This window comes from Dermacentor albipictus, chromosome 3 (assembly GCF_038994185.2).
Source record: "Dermacentor albipictus isolate Rhodes 1998 colony chromosome 3, USDA_Dalb.pri_finalv2, whole genome shotgun sequence".
In the NCBI taxonomy this organism is placed as follows: Eukaryota; Metazoa; Arthropoda; class Arachnida; order Ixodida; family Ixodidae; genus Dermacentor; species Dermacentor albipictus.
The window spans coordinates 180,048,370-180,064,893 of record NC_091823.1 but is presented as its reverse complement, the minus strand read 5'-3'; the positions used below and the strand labels follow the sequence as shown (position 1 = coordinate 180,064,893).

Below are 16,524 nucleotides of genomic sequence, written 5' to 3'. Positions count from 1 at the left end.
TGATAAAGGAGTATTAAGAACGTATATGGTAGGTAAGGTGCATTAGGGGCAATATCGATTGATTAGGTTGTATTAAGGTGGATTTGGAGTATTAAGCTGGATTATGGTGGATGAAGGAGCATTAAGATGGATTAGGGTGGAGTAAGGTGAATAAGGGTTCATTGAGTAATAAGACTGATTAGTCTACCATAATCCTCCTAATGCACATTAATCCACCGAATCCCCATTCATCGACCTTAATCCGTCTTCATTCACTTTAATCCACCATAATCCACGAGAGTCCTCCTTAATGCACCCTAATCCAACTTCATCGACCTTAATCTACTCTAACCCTCCTTAATGCACTTTAATCCTCCTTAACCAACCCTACTGCTCCCTCATCCACATTCATCCACCCTAATCCTCCTTCATGCACCTTAATCCTTCTTAATCCATTCTCATCCTTCATGCACTTTAATCCACTATAATCGTCCTTAATGCACCTCAACGCACCTTCATTCACCCTAACCCACCTTCATCGAACTTAATCCAACCTTGTCCTCCTTTATGCACCTTAATCCACTTTCATCAACTTTAATCCACCTTAACCCTCCTTAATACACCCGAATTCATCTTAATCCAATCCTAATCAATCAATACTTTGCTAATCATTATTCATCTATGCGCGGCTGCACATGCTTCGGTTCGCTTCTCGCCTTCCTTCTGTCACGTGATATTTTCTGTAGCCCACAACGGGACGTTGATACAGAGGTCTAAGGCTTTCGCTTAATAAGCCACACACAAAGGGATGTGTCACAAGCAATACTACATCAGACGCACGAAGTAAAGCATCTCATCATGCGGCAGAAAAATTGTCTGGAGTATAGAACTCGCCTCAAAAGCTCCCTTTACATCGGTATACCCCGTTCATACGGCTTTAGGAAAAAACCAACCTCGTCATAAATGTTGCCTCTAGCATTATCGATGCTGTTATTAGCATTTCTCAAAATTTTCAACTCCACTGGGGCACGCAACTGACCCAAAATAACACGCCTCCATAGAATCCTGCGGCCCGTCCGCGGGAGCCCAGGAGGAATAGCGTGCCGTGCGCAGCCGGCGGGTGAGGAGAATTGAGGAGGAAAGCGCCGTGAGGAGGAGAGTGTCGCTACTTTCAAACATCAAGGGGTTTTATGGTGAACGGGCTCGCCGCGGCATCTCGCGGAGGCGCGGAATCTACACTCTATTATGGAATTTACGGAGCGCGTGGATATCAATTCCCTAAACTTTATGGGTGTAAAGTTTTCATAAACTTTTGATGTGACAGGTGCTTTGAGATTTCCAAACGTGTGCTTTAGATTTTCAATTGCGGAACTTTGTAAGTTTACTGCTCCCATGAATATTTGACGCCAAAGGTGCATTGACTTTTCCCAAATAGTACATCGGGCCATACAACGAGACAAGCCAAATGAACGCGCCATCAGACAAGTTGACAAAGCCCGCAGCGAGGCCCGATGGGACGAAGCGTTGTGGTGGTTCATTCGTGCCGTCATGTCACATAAAAAAATGTCAAAATTTTTTTTTCACCTGCGCCGAAGCATCCAGTGCAGACACTAAAGTCAGCTAAGGTAACTACGTTCTTATTTATTTTTTCTACTTTGACTTTTAATCGCGAGAACACATTGAGCCTCTTCAATTTTTTTGTTCACCCTCCCCTACCCGCGCGCTGCTACAGCCAGCCAGAGCGCATGCGTTTTTCTCGCACTGTTGCCAAGGCGGATTTAAATTGCTGTTGCCCCGACCACCGCGCGGCGCACTTCGGTGCGCGTTCGGTTTTCTATGGCCAAGTGCATTTTCGCCTGCAGTGCTTTGGACGCTTTCTAGTTAGCAGACGAGAAAAAGGAACAATGGTCGCTAGCCGCCATCACTGTGGGGACTCGACGGATTGTACCGCGTTCGCTTGAGCGCAACCTCTTCAGAAAATCTTGTCTCGCCGGTGTAGGGTACCGAGCAGTATGCGCATGGTTCTTGGTGGACCAAGCTTCTCGTGTTTTCTTCGGCATTCCTTTATTAGCCATATTAGTTACCCAAAGGAGGGATTCGATTGTGACCAACATACTTTGCCTTTCTTTTTCATTGCGGTAACTCGCCAAACAAAAGGAAGAAAGAAGCGTTGTTGCGGTGCAGCGAATTGTCGCATGGTGAAAGTTCTATTTTGTTACTTCTTTTGCGGAAAGTAATGGGCCATGGGACGCTTCAGTTGCCGAATACTCTTACTCTAAGTGCATTCCTACCGTCGCCGTCGCCCTCATGTTCCGCATAAAGTCCAAGTGCAATGACATCGTGACCCCGCGCTGCATGCTGTATTTGCGAGTGAAAGCGTGTGGGGGGTGGGGGGAATGGGTGAGCCGACGATGGTGGCTCAGTCTTGTGTGCGCAAGGGAGAAAAGCGAGGAGCAAGCGCGCTGCCTTCCGTCGCACGCGATACATCGGCGGGAGTGGATGGAATGGGGCCAGGATCTAGGATTTTGCGAATCTGTGATTGCGCAACACGTTTATTTGTCTTGTTTGACGCATTATATGCCTTGACTTTTTCTTAGATACGTAGATTTATTGGAGGCTTATTTATACGTATGTTTAAATATCTTGCTGCGAGGTTGTGTACGCGTGCAGTGAACTTTGTTTCCAGTGACACTTTTTTGTCCTTTATCAAGCTGTACCTTCGCATTTGTATATTCCATTATATCTTGCATTTATAATGTACAAGGGCGAGTCAAATGAAAGTGAGCCCACCCAACCCGCGCAGTTATGGTTCTGTTCATTATCTGCAAGGCCTGCGCGTAGCACACAGGCATCTCTCATTCACAAAAGTGACACGCAGTTGTGAGGATAAATGTTCTTTAATGCTCTCATACACTGGGCTGAACATGGTTGCGTGCCGTAATGCACGCTCCAGAAGTTGAGCAGCGTGGTGCCGCGAGGTTTTTGACAGCTGAAGGTGTTTCTCAAAAGAGAAATTTGTCGCCGTATGGCTGCCGTGTACATGGAACATTGCATTTGATTGGTCACTCTGAAGCGTTGGAACACACGGTTCAAAGACGGACGTGAAAGTTGTAGAGACGATCCCAGACCGGGCCAAAGACATCGTGCAATCACCCCTAACAAAATGACAAAATTGCAAAGCTTTATGAGCTGATGAGACAAGAACGGAGGACCAGCATCGATGAACTGGCAGAGCGTGTGAACATCAGTCACAGTTAGGTTCACGCCATAATTCATGAACATCTCGTTTATCGGCTCTTGTGTGCGCAAAGGATGCGCAAGACTTTGAACCACCGCCAGAATACGGAGAAGATCGGCGCTGCCTTTACTCATCTGATCCGGTATCACAATAAGGGTGACAATTTCTTGTCTGCAATTGTGATCGGAGACGAACCATCATGCCACTACTGCGAGCCTGAAACACGACGGCAAAGCTTACAATGGAAACATTCGAATTCACCACCCCCAAAGAAAGCAAAGGCCGTCATTTCCGCCAGACAGGAGTTGTCAACTTTTATTTTTCGATCGTCAGGGCCTATTACTGATAGAATTTGCTAAATCTTGAGAGACGATCAATAGTTTCCCATATTCCCAATGGGCCATGAATGTCCACTGGATATCCAGCGGACAACAATTCGTGGACATTTGGATGTCCTGCGGACATCCGCACATATCCTCCGGATGTACTATGGACATCCGTTGGAGCTTAAGGCGCAACCAAGGTGGCCATCCAGCGAATGTCCCATGGACGTCAAAGCCGGATATGTGGATGTCCCAGGGATATTTACAGCAGGCTATTTGCTCTTTCAGGATGTCCACGGGACATCCGTTGGATACATATTTTGCTAATATGGGATGTTCGAGGGATATCGATTTTTAAAATTTGATTGGACGTACCATGCTGGCACCAGATGTGGTCTTCAACCTCTTGGGTCAGTGCCATATTCAATGTTGTTGCAGCATTTATATGCGTTTTTACTGCAATATTTATTAAATGCTACAACACACAAAGAATTAAGGCATTGATCCTGAAGGAGACCCGTCATACTGGCGCACAGCTAGGAAAAGACAATGTTACAGCTTTCATTTTTATTCACAGTAAAGCAAAAACAAGCAAAAAAACAGTGGGCTCTGGTCTTGTGTTATCACAGTAGAAGAGCTTCTGCATCCAGCGAACAAGCACTGCAAAGCCTACCTCCAATGCTTAAGACAAATAGCCTGCAAGTGGATATAGCGTCATCAGCTCTAGTGCATCAGAAGAAATCTAGGAATGTAGGGGGTGATCAGCAGATCAACTCAAATTTTTACACATTTTCTATGAAACTATACTTTAGTAAACCTAACACAAAGACAACACCAAGCACTAAAAGTATAGAACTGCAAAGCACGACTTGTCTCTTGCCACTAGAAACAATAAATATGGGCCCTTTTATTCACAGAAACATGCCATAAATCTGTCGCAGCCGTTATTCTCGTCAAGCACAATATCCGTACAAATGGACATGGTTATCGTTCAATAGCTTCTACATATGCAAATAAACCTCTAAAGCAACTTTATTAAAAGATGAGTGCATAAGACACATCTAAAAACATTTAAGGGCATTAAATTCCAACATAAACACAACGAGCTCTGTTGCATCAACCCAGTTACAAAGTGAGTGCATAAAACAAATAAAAGTTCAGTTTTATGATGTCAAATTAAAAACCACCAAAAAAAACAAGCATAGCTGGGACATGTGGATCAAGCCCATCATTAGCTTGCAGATTCTGACTAGATTTCACTAAATATATATACTCCAAAGCACGATATGATGAGAGACTTGTCTCTTGCCACCAGAAACAATACATAAGGGCACTTTCCTTCAAAGAAACATAATGCCATCAATCTGTCACAGCCCTTATTCTCACCAAGCACAATATCCGTACAAATGGACATGGCTTCTACATATCAAAATAAACCACTAAGGTAACTAAAATATGAGCGCATGAGACATACATCTAAAAACATTTAAAGACATTAAATTCCAAAACAAAGACCAGAGGCTCTACTCTGTCAACCCTACTAAAAAGTGAGGGCATAAAACATTTAAAAGTTCAGTTTTATGACAATAAATTAAGAAAAACCAAGCATAGCTGGGACATGTGGGCCAAGCACACCATTAGCTTACAGATTCTGACTAGATTGGATTAAACATACACATAATTGCACACAGGCCACCTTGTTTCAGCATAACCAATAAAAAGAACTACACACTACCTCAAAAAAAAATGCAGCCACTGCCACTCACGATGGGAAATACCAACGTTACTAGACTAGCTTCAGTTGTAAAACTCCCCGCCCGCGCGCTTACAGCCGCTGTCGCCACTTCTGTGACAGCCGCCAGGTGGCAACGCTGTTCCATCGGGCTCCACTGCAGACGCCTCGGCACAGCCTTGAGCTCGTGCGGATAGGCAGTTTGCGCGTGTTTCACGCTCGCTGGCGTTCTCCCTTGTCCAAATTAGTGATACCACGAGAAAGCGGTATTCACCTACAGCAAGAAGATTTCGCGACAGTTCGTTAATACTGAAAGAAGGGTAAACTGTACGAAAGGAAGAAACGCATACAGCGAAGCGCAGAAGCTGCGTTTCTAAATGTCGTGTGTTTCTTCCTGTCGTCTTAACATTTCGCGCAGTTTAGGCTCACGAGCCTAAATATCTGACCAAAGTGCGTGATTGTAGGATGATCTTCATCCCCACCGAAGCTTCTCACCACGCCAAAGAAGCGCTGCAAAAAGATAGATGAGGTCGGTCTTGGTGCACACAAGCCACAAATAAATAAATAAATAAATAAATAAATAAATAAATAAATAAGTTGGATTTTTCATTCCGGGATGATGCTTAATCAGCGGAGCTGAAGCGTGCGGCCCCTGTGTTTATCACTGGGTTAATCCCGAGGGTTCATTGAAGTATTTCTCAGTCATGAGGTTACACACACAATCGGCTGCGACGGAGAGAACGACGTCACTGACGGTATGCCCGCAGTCCGCAGTTGTCGCTTGCGCTCGATGTCTGGAGTTTGCTCGGCGGCGTGGTTAGCAGCCTTCGTCTGCGATTTGCCGCTTGCGATTCTTCGAAATTATTTCTTCAAAATTAAATCGTTCTGTTATGTAAGACCATGAGTGGCTCATACTCCCTTAAGCAATGGCTCATACCCCCGTAAACGCGGCCTCCCCATTACGACGACAGAAGTGAACTGAAATTCTACGGTGGAAAAATGAACGGCCATGCAGCCAGCTGTGGAAGATGACGACGAACGCGGGAGCAGTGGCACGAGCACGTGCCGTGGATTTTGCAGAAAGTTCGCGGTCGGCACGAGGAATCGCTCTGTTTCACGCCGAGCGCAGCGTCGCATTGCTGAGAGCACAGAAAAAGTGGTGCACCGAACTGTCGACATAATAATAATAATAATAATAATAATAATAATAATAATAATAATGCCTTTATTTTCCATCCCAAGGATGTGGGACGGGGAGAGAAAAAGCTGCATATCCAGCTTGACGGGCTCTCGCCTCCCCGATACAAAACATGATGTTTAGAAAAAAAAAAAGGCAAACAGTACAAGCATATGAGTACAGACAAAAAGGAATATCACAAATGACAATTTTTACAAAAATGTACAATTCCAAAAAACATAGTGATGTGCATAATATCATGTCGTACATTTCAAACAGAAAGTGCCGCCCTTTCACTTTTAAGTGAAACAAAATGACGCAAATCTTTTGACCGGGTGCGTTGGAGATTTAAATTGTAATGTTGGCACAGGTTTAAGAGATGTGGAAGAGTGTTTCTGAGCATATGTTGTCCGTAACCTGTTCTGAATGAATGTATGTGCCAAATATCGGTGTTTCTGGTACATCGTTCCGATAGCGGCCTATGCAGCCAGGCACGCAGCACTTCGGCATCGTCTGCTGATATTCTTAAGAAACTCGGCGAAGGCTACGGTTCCACGGATGACATGCTTGCTGAAATTCGCTGTCAACAACGAACCACAGAATGCACAAACGCTGCACCGCGTGCTTAGTCCGGCCTGCCCGCGTAGCCGGCTAGTGAGGAAGTGGAGCCGGGCGCGACTGCAGCGCCACAAAGGCGCGGGCAGGTGGCGGTTCCGCGCAACGGCGCCGAGTTTTAAAACTGAAGCTAGTCTAGTAACGTTGGGAAATACTGCATTATATAGCAAGAGAAGTTGAATAAAGAAATTTAACATTACTATTGCTAAGAATAAAAATGTATCGCATCATTTGCAACAGAGAACAAGTCATGTAAGAGCTGTTGAGCTTACTATGAGTAAAGTGCTTTAGTCATCACAATACAGCCACTAATTACACTTGGGGAGTGACTGTAGTTTCCTAAGCTCTGCAAAGCAGTTGAGGGCTATATTAGCATATTACAATACAGCTGCAGCAGAAGAATTTAACTTTTAGAACTGTTTTCACAATATCTGAACATTGAATCCAGTTAACAGTGCAAACATATAACCACGTACTTCACTATGTGCACAACTGCAGAACAAAGTTCTGTCAGTAGCTTCAAAAAGAAAAAAAAAGTGACCTTTTCGAGTATGAAATTACTTGCTTAGAAATACAGAACTCTGCATTCAAGAGTTTGGTAGCAAAACTTATAACACAGATACTGCCTCAAAGTGCTAGAAACTGTTACAAATGGTAAACATACATGCAAGAGCGATATTTAGCTTAAATTCCTATTTAAAAATTTGCACTTATTGGTTCCCTATCCTTGCTCAAACTAGGCAAAAAGAGCATTTTATGGTCTGGATCATTCAATTTAATACATGGCAGTTAGTTAACTGGCTTTTAAGTAAACAATGTAAAGTTGCCTTCGTTTCCAGGAATGCAAGCTGCTTCCAAAGTGGCACCAGCATAAGCTTGTGTTGCTGCCTGAAGGCAGGTATAGAAAGTAGCAATGGAAGGAGAGTTACCGTGTGTTCCAGAGGAGTGGGCAATACGTAGAAACTAGACTTGTACAGCTTTTACAGCTGACTAGACATTTTCACCTATCTCGTATGACGGCAACAGTCTCCAAAGCACTTGGTAACAATGCAACAGAAACTGCACATGATTTTGAGGATCACAATAACAGTGGATAACATACATACATTATACAGTGGACACAAGTCAAAAGTCAAACTTGCAATGTACTTTAGTTCAGCTGTATCTTTAAAAAAAATTATTCATCAAATAAAAACACTATGTCGCCCATAACCTCAAATGCCTAAAGTGGATGCTACCTGCAAAACACGAATTGTGACAGCACCCTTCACATTTTTTAAAGGAAAGGTATTATACTGAAGCGTGGAGGTGGCACATCGGTTGAGAAATACCACCATGAAGTTGTGGTTGAGCTGGTTGCCAACAGTGCATGGTCCTTGTCTTTGCCATTGGCTATCTGCTGCCATCAATATCCACAGAATGACCAGAGAATCAGAAGCTGGAAGCCTTGGCCCCTCTGCCGTGGTGACAGTTTCAGTCAGTATCTGAAACAGCAAACATGCCATGACAAAGACGATTGTCAGAAGCTACTTGTGAAATGGGATTGTTATAGGCATCTACTGTGCAACATCTCATTATCATGGTTTCAGTCGGCTGCAAAGTGCGAACATACATTTCTACACGACTAAGAACAAGGGCAGCAACAGAGGGTAAAACAAGTAAGGAACTTTGGGGCCTTTCTTCCGAGCCAGTTTGTGCAGTGCACAGGAGTCTGGCAGATTATACAAAGAGTATAAAAGTCGGTCACAAGCTCAACACAGATTTCACCATATCGACTGCTTAGAACACTTGCACATTAGGAATACTGGCACAACATACATTTTTGTGCACAGTTCAGGATTTTACATGATGCCACAATGTAAATTCCATTACCTGCTGCCTGCTCAAGTAGTCTTGGCTTTGACTTCTGAAACTTGGTGGCAACGCGCTCGGGAGCATGCCGGAGCCACGATTTGATAGAGGCCTCAACGTCAGCAGCAGTTGCATTTGGCGCTTTGCGAGCAGCATCTGAAATTTACAAGATTCTTTAAATCATCTCAACAATAACAGTTGTCTTGGTGAAAATACAAATTTCAAGTCGTACAGTCTGCTGAACCTGCGAAAAAATTGAGAAATTACTGCCTACTCAAAGTCCTTCCACACATTATAAATTTGTTATATTGAATAGAGTTGGGCATTTCAGTTGCACTTGCTTTTTCAAATGATAATGAGGCAGAACACCAGCCAAAACGGTCTAATGATTGCTTTGCATTTTTTATTTAGACTGCTATTTCAATCATCTCACAATGCCTTGCACTGAAGGGCTGCAGGGTGGTCTTACACTCTATTTATTCCCTTTGCTTTTTACCCAACAAACTATAATATTATAAGTTTTTAGCTTCTGAAGCTAAGCCTGGACCTTTAGAGTGTTACCAAATTGTTCATTTTTTTACCATGTAGGCTTTTTTAGTCAACATTAAAATTTAAGTACACAGTGAAATTGCAGCATCCTTGCAGTGTTGAAATATGCAACCCATAGCTATGGTGATAACTGACACTGCAAGCTTACAAAATAGATAAACAGGCAGCATTTAAAAAAAACAGACATTCGTATTTGTATGTGGCAAAAATTAGAACAATGAGCATGTTTTCGTTTTTCCTGAGGAAGGCTAATTCTGCGTAAAACACAAAAGTAAGGTGTATTATAGAGCACACCTGCTATGGCTTTAGCAATCTTTAAGGCGGAGAAGCTCAGTTTTCCTTTTCGACCCATCCAGGAAAATTGTGCTGCAACCTCGTCTGTGATGCAATATGACAAGATTCTTTTTGTTGCGCAGTAGGCATCTTTCCCGCCAAGCTGTGTCAACTCATGAACCTGTGTACAAAAGAGAAGAAATTCTTTTCAACAAAGAAACTTGTTGGATGATGTGAATGTTTTAGAATATGAAAAAGAGTATTAAGTCATAAAGCAAGTAAGCAATGAACGAAAACCCATGGCATTCTTGATATTGCAAAAGTTCAGTGTTTCAACATCTAGAATATTCTATGAGTTTGATGAACTGAAACAAGAAAACAATGAAAAAAAAAGAAACATAGCTTACCAGGATCTTAAATTTTCCAGCATCGAGCTTGTCGTCAAACTCTTGTAGTTCTTCAAGACTGCTTAGTGGATGGCTTAAGAGATCTGCGCATTCGGTGACTGAAGAAGTAGGCAGCATATCACACAACTTGTTCAGGGTGTCTGCTTGTTGTTCTAGCATGAAGCGAAGCGTGTTCAGCAGTCGTAGTACATGCCGCTGGAAGTCTGAAAAATATAGTAAACAAACGCTATTAAAACTTAGTATGATTCAAGAAGATTTTAAGCAAACCATTTTACTGAAAACTGCATTCATATCTTTCAAAAGGTGCGTACTCTTCTCTACACAACAATGATGAGGTGTGTTTTGTGGCCGTTCTTGCTCTATCTGTTCACCTGAAAAGCACAATTTCAATTCATTAGTAGTTTGGGGTAAATGGTTAATGATTTATTTAACTTTGACCTTCCTTATCTGGCACATACCTGCATCAACAGAGTGGTTATCAGACATGCCTTGTGACGAGTTTGTCTCTGACAACTGGGTCCCTGCAGTGTGAAAGAAGAAAGCAGTGAGCCACAAGAGCCGCTCCACTAGTTGGAAAATCTTATATGCAAGAGATAGTGAGAAAGAGCCTAGCAGAGCAAAGAAAGTTACCAATAGCAAAGGTTTACCAGTTCAATTATAAAATTGAATTATGGAGGTTAGAATATTTTGCTTCATCTTACTTCTACAATGCTTGAGAATTAATCTATGCATGGCTCTTAAGAAGCTTTACAGCTATCTGTGGTTCTAACCTATAGGTTAGAATCACAGAAAGTTAAATTTGTTACACACAAAAAATAATAAATAAGCACATAAATCCTAATTTTGTAATGAGGGAGCTGTATATGTGTGAGAATACCTGGTGTGCCTTTGTCTCCCTGGCCAAATGTGGGCAGACTTGTTGCTTCATTCGAGGTTATTCCTAGAAAGCAACACATGTAGTCCATCATGTAATGATTCCTATTAGCATTAATCACAGCCATACACTGGCCGTGGAGCGCAGTATACTCCTATATAAAACACACTTACAAGAGCTCCAGTATTTACATATATACCGAACTTCAAAGTTACAATTCCGCAGTTCAGTGTTGCAGGATGAATTTCCTTTGTAGCAATCTGCTACAATTGCATGAATGTCACAATTCTATTCATGCTATACCCCATGCTAAACATTTCTGGCAAGTGAATAAATGCCAGAGGGGCAACTAGCAAAGTTTCGGTGTATATGCAAGGTAAATACGTTGTTCACACTTCTTGAAAACATATGCTGACTAGACATTCAATGTGAAATTACGAGGAGGCATTCCAAGCTTTGCTTCTATTTTACTATGAAGTTGCCAGTGCACTGCTGAAACACAGGGGAAGAGCGAAATGGACAAAGCGCTTTGTCCCATCTCATCCTTGTGTGTTTCAACCGTGCACTGCCACCTTCGTTATCGATTATTACCAACATGCCCACTCGCCCGTCATCTTAATTTTACTTTTTGGAAATGCGCTTTGTAAATTTAAAAATCCTATTGATAATGGCACATGAGCATTGTTAAGAACAGGCTAGCTATGAATGCAGCTACCAGCCTGCATTTTTCTTCGAACGAGCAGTTCTTCATGGCTGGTGTGCAAATATTCAATGCAGATGAAAGAAAGGAGGTGGTACATTGTAACATCAAAGGGTTGAGAAAAAATTGGCCTCATGCACCAACTGACTGCTTGCAAGACTAAAGCTACGTCTTTAATGCAATGCAAATCACAGCTGCATCTTGAAAAGTAATGGCAAATACATTTTACAATACCAGATGGAAAATTATTTGGAATGGCTGGCAGTCTTGGCTGGCTTGTGGCAGTTTCTCCCTCCTCTTCTTCACTGTCAGAGTTGCTCCAGGCTGCTGGTGGCCGTCTACGCCTCTTCAATGGGGGCATTTCAGTTTCACTGGCCAGGTCTGAATGGAACTGACTGTCATTTAGCTTTTTCCGGGCATGTTCATAGGTAACTGAAAAAGTGCAAAATGTGATCAATGTAATCACCCCTGGCTTAAGACTTAAGTCGACTGAAATGCGCTTACCAAACAAACCTTTCACAGCAATTTCATACTGCTTCCACCATGACTGTGGTGGATGCTGCTTCCGTGCCATTTTCCCAGCCTTCTCCACTTTTACATTATGCGGCCAGACGCACATGCTCCCGGTGACCCAAGTAGTTGGCACAATTTCAACCTCTTTAGAGGCAGTGAATTCCACAATAGCATAGCTCATCTGTAAAAGAATTCTGAATTGTAGTGCCAGCATTGCACAAAGCAGCACTTCCTAGTTAAGCACATTGTTGCTTCAAATAAGAATAGTACCATGGAAACTATGTATATAACTTACCATTACATGCTCAATCATGATCAGGCTTTCACAATTACACAATAGCAGAGAGCTAATCAAGAATTAAGTTGAACATAGAATACACTGACCTGGTCTAGGAGATGCATGTATCAAAATAATTTTTCAAGCTTTGTCAAGCTATAGCTCTCAGTGTTTGGCCAGAAAAGCCAGACATCTACCTATACGACAAAAACATAGTCATGCTGGCTGTTCAAAAATAAATTTTGAACCAAAATGCCTTCATCGCCACATAATAAAACCTCAAGACAAAACATTGTTGACAAGCCATAGGAAATGTATTTGCAAATGAAGCCAGACCTTTAGAATCAGGAGAGATTAAAAGTTTACATGGCAACAGCAGAAAACAAGCTCCACACTTCCTTCAAAGTTCAAGTAATATAGCTGTGGTAAATACCAAAATAAGATGCTACATAGGGAGGCCACAGCAGTTTTTATAGAACTGTTGTCAATGGTCCTGCTAAAACGCTTCAAAGGATCCCCACGTAAGACGCTTGGAAAACAATCTATACTCCTCAACATTTCTTGGGAATCGAAACAAGCAGCTATGAGCTAACAAAAGAAATACACACACTTTACAACAGCTGCAGGTGCCCAAATTCCTCACTATTGTGGCACTGTCTAGTGGCCTGAAGAATTATTTTACAACAGCCAGAAAAAAACTTCCAGTCAGGCTTCTCACCACACTCATACAAGAGCTTGTGTGAAGGCAGATAAGAGTGTTCAGGGCAAAGTCAGCACCAGAGCAAGTTCCTCACTGCTACAGGGAAAAAGTACAGAACACGACACTAAAATGAGCTAATCTTGGAACACATACTAAACGGTATGCAACTCTGGCATTACTACAAACTGCTTCTTCCATGGGAGCTTGACCATTTTTCGCACATTGCTCACAGGCCACACTTTGAGGTCTGAAAGACCTGAAACAATATAAATATCAAGTCTTGAAGATTCAAAGGGGTATGTGTAGAAATCTTCTTTATGCAAAAATTCTTGACCAACGATGCAAATCTCTTCTGTACCCCTCATGGAAGCAATGTTTCTTGCAATAATAATATGTCCACCCTGCATGTAGCAGTTGTCCGGCTCTTCTGTGCTGAGCACAAAATTTTGATACTTCAGAGTTTTGAAGCATGGAAGACAGCACGTGGGAAGGAGTGGACCATTTTCACAAGGTTGTCTGGGAGAAGGATCATATCGCCTGCAAGGCACTTCAGAAGCAGCTGAATTTGCCTCTGCCATTCTATTTGCAAGTTGTTGTAATGGTTTCCCACGTTTGCGAAGGTGCCTCTTTAATTGCTTCATATTGTTTTCAAAGGGAAATGCACTGAAGCAGTCTAATGCGCCATGGCGTTTGACGTCATCAGACAAGTGTGACAGGCAATGGACACTGAACGACATGTGCTCTTTTCCATACAAATGGGCAAAACTGGCAACAAAATGTTTCAGAAGTGCCCCGGCATAGTCAGCATGATGACTGCACAACTGCTTGTTAACCAAAATTGACAGCGAGGCATGGAGAAGCAAGAAATGTTTATAAATGTCATCTGTGAGAATGCCGTTGAGAAGAAGAGGCCCTGTATAGAGCAGAAGAAGCCTAAATTCAACAGCCTTCCACCTATCTAATTCATCGACACCCCTAGGTTTACGTGGAAATTCGTGCGGGATGTAGAGACGCAAGGCTGTGCTTTGCCCATTGAAAGTATGACGTTGAAGTGGTCCCAGTCGAACATTTAAAGGACCTGAAAGCCACAGGGAAAAAAGCTTTTTCACAACACCTAACAGAACAACATGCATATAGTCGAGAGGAACATCACACACAGTGTCAAGAGGCAACTCAACAAGAATTGACGTTCCTCTGTGATGCTCGGAGTCGTGCTGCTGCCTGAAGCTAGCATCTGTGCGGAGGGGACAGTCTGAATCGGGGAACACAACCTTGCCTCCAATGTATGCACCCTCAATGCAGCACTTGGGGCAGCCACTGTAGCCACTGTGGCCTTTGGTCATCATTACGAAAGACCGTGCTGGCGCATCACAAACAAGAGCCTTCAGACAAACCTCGATTGGCTTGCCATTGACAACAAGCCCATTTGCCAGCAAATACTGCAACTCATCAACGAAAGCTCTCAAAAAATCATTGGATGAATGCGGCTTTGAAGGTCCGGCATAAGCCCCAATAACAAATGGCCCAAAGCCCTCACCACAGTTACTAACTCTACATTGTATAGGCCAAAGTTGCATTCTTGAGCTTTTTGCAAGGGGCAGGCCATCTACATTGACAATGAGTGAAACAATACTAGGAGGGTCTTTCACGAATTGCAACGAATGTTTAAGCCCGGCAGCGAGACCAAAATGACAATATTCGCCCGGAGACAGGGCCTCCACGGGGTACTCGGTGTTTTCTAGTCGCGGCGTTTTGAGGAGTGCACGCGCGTCATCAGGGAGGTCAAGTTCGGAAAAGATGCTGTAACGTTTGTGCAGCTTCAATAGCTGGTTTAATGCTTTTCGCTTGATGTTATTCTCAACTGCCCATTGACGCAGTGCCTCTCGAAAGCTTTCTTTTTGCGGTGCTACTTCATCTGATGAAACAATGGGCACAGAAGAAAAATGCAAGTTTTGAGATGAGGCTCCAGGCAAATCATCTGAATCACCTGACGAACTATTTGACGATTGTGTAGAATCGGCATCACGACTCGCAAAATGTGCGATTTCATGCGAGGCACTAGTAGAATCACTATGCACAGCTAAGTCATCATGTTTTGCAACTGCCAAGCGTTGTGGCTCTTCTCGACATGGCTGGGTGGCGGAGGCCGCACACGCATTGTCTCCCAAACACTCCGGCAGAGCGCACAAGGGATCAATTAGCAGATGTGTCCTCCGTGCTTCCCGCGATGCCTTTTCCGTAACGAGCTTTTTGCGAGGCCTCTGCATGTTTGTAGAAATCCTAACAAAATTCGATAGTCACAACTGTCACCTGGCTTCTAGCGACTACAAGCAAGAAAGCACTGGTTGCATACATGCGATCACAGCCTCAATTGACAAGCGCGCGGTCCCGCTCACCTTGGTCGCGTAATCCTCAGACAAGGAGCTCGTCCACGGCCGCAAGTCGGACACGGGATCTCCAGTCGTGAAGAACCTCTACCGAGCGCGAAGCCAGGTTCGCAGTTCTAGAATAGGAAGCTGTTGAAAAGCCCGCGAAAGCACACAAAAGAAATGGCGGCCGTCCTCTACAGCGTGGTATCCCGCGCAGAGTGACTGGTGGCAGTGATGATGATAGACGCAATTTTAGTTTTAAAACGATATAAACGTGAGCTCAATAAAAATGTGTAATAACTCTACTTTATATAATTTAAAAGTTAGAAAATGCGGTAACAACAAATTTACTGGCAGCTGAAATGAAAAACAGTGGCGATTAAACAGTAGCGGCCCACGTTTATGGATGGCGGTGGCAGTTATAACAGTTGGCAACTATGATTAAGTAATGGCGGCGCGCAGCAACAAATTGTAAACACGCAAGTGTAGTGGTAAGAAATGCGTTAATAGTCAGATTTTTTTTTTAATTATTCATTGCACGTTACGTACTAATAATAAAAAGTTGCTGGCTAAACCGTCTCGTAATGCTTATTGCGCTGACGACATGCGGCCTCTTGCCAGTTAGATTGAAATATTTGGAAGTATTATTTCATGCGCGGTTCCCCAAAAAATAATGTACGTATGCAGTTCTCAGGGTTTGAAACGTGACATTCGCACGGCATGGCATCCGGCGCCTTTTTCTTAGCCACTAGTGAGCATTGGGCGATCAATGGGATGCTGAATGCAGTTACATTGCAACACAAAGGCACGTAATACTTTTCATGTAATGCACAAAATACATGTACGCGCTCCGTGTATCCATTGCTCAGCACCATACGTTTTCTCTAGGGCTGGGTAACGTCGAAACCAAATCCCTCTCAAAGTGTGGAATAGCAGGCTAGAGGAAC

At 43.2% G+C, this 16,524-nt stretch overlaps 2 protein-coding genes across 5 annotated transcripts in view; one reads left to right on the top strand and one right to left on the bottom strand.

Moving 5' to 3' along the window:
- The window catches only part of LOC135916715 (spliceosome-associated protein CWC27 homolog), a 315,399-nt gene that overhangs the window by 8,989 nt on the left and 289,886 nt on the right, over positions 1 to 16,524 (top strand). The gene's annotated exons all lie outside the window — the stretch shown is intronic.
- Positions 6,542 to 15,764, bottom strand: LOC135916712 (uncharacterized). Of its 2 annotated transcripts, XM_070536297.1 has the most exons (10): positions 15,605 to 15,764; positions 12,223 to 12,412; positions 11,953 to 12,150; positions 11,022 to 11,084; positions 10,603 to 10,665; positions 10,456 to 10,515; positions 10,145 to 10,347; positions 9,759 to 9,918; positions 8,937 to 9,071; positions 6,542 to 8,548 (listed from the first exon to the last, which is right to left on the bottom strand). In XM_070536297.1, exons 2-10 carry the CDS (start codon positions 12,410 to 12,412, stop codon positions 8,538 to 8,540), a joined length of 1,083 nt encoding a protein of 360 aa, XP_070392398.1. In that variant the 5' UTR covers positions 15,605 to 15,764; the 3' UTR covers positions 6,542 to 8,537. The 2 variants fall into 2 exon arrangements, with proteins under 2 accessions (XP_070392398.1, XP_065306228.2); XM_065450156.2 differs by lacking the exon at positions 15,605 to 15,764 and having other exon boundaries at positions 12,223 to 12,616.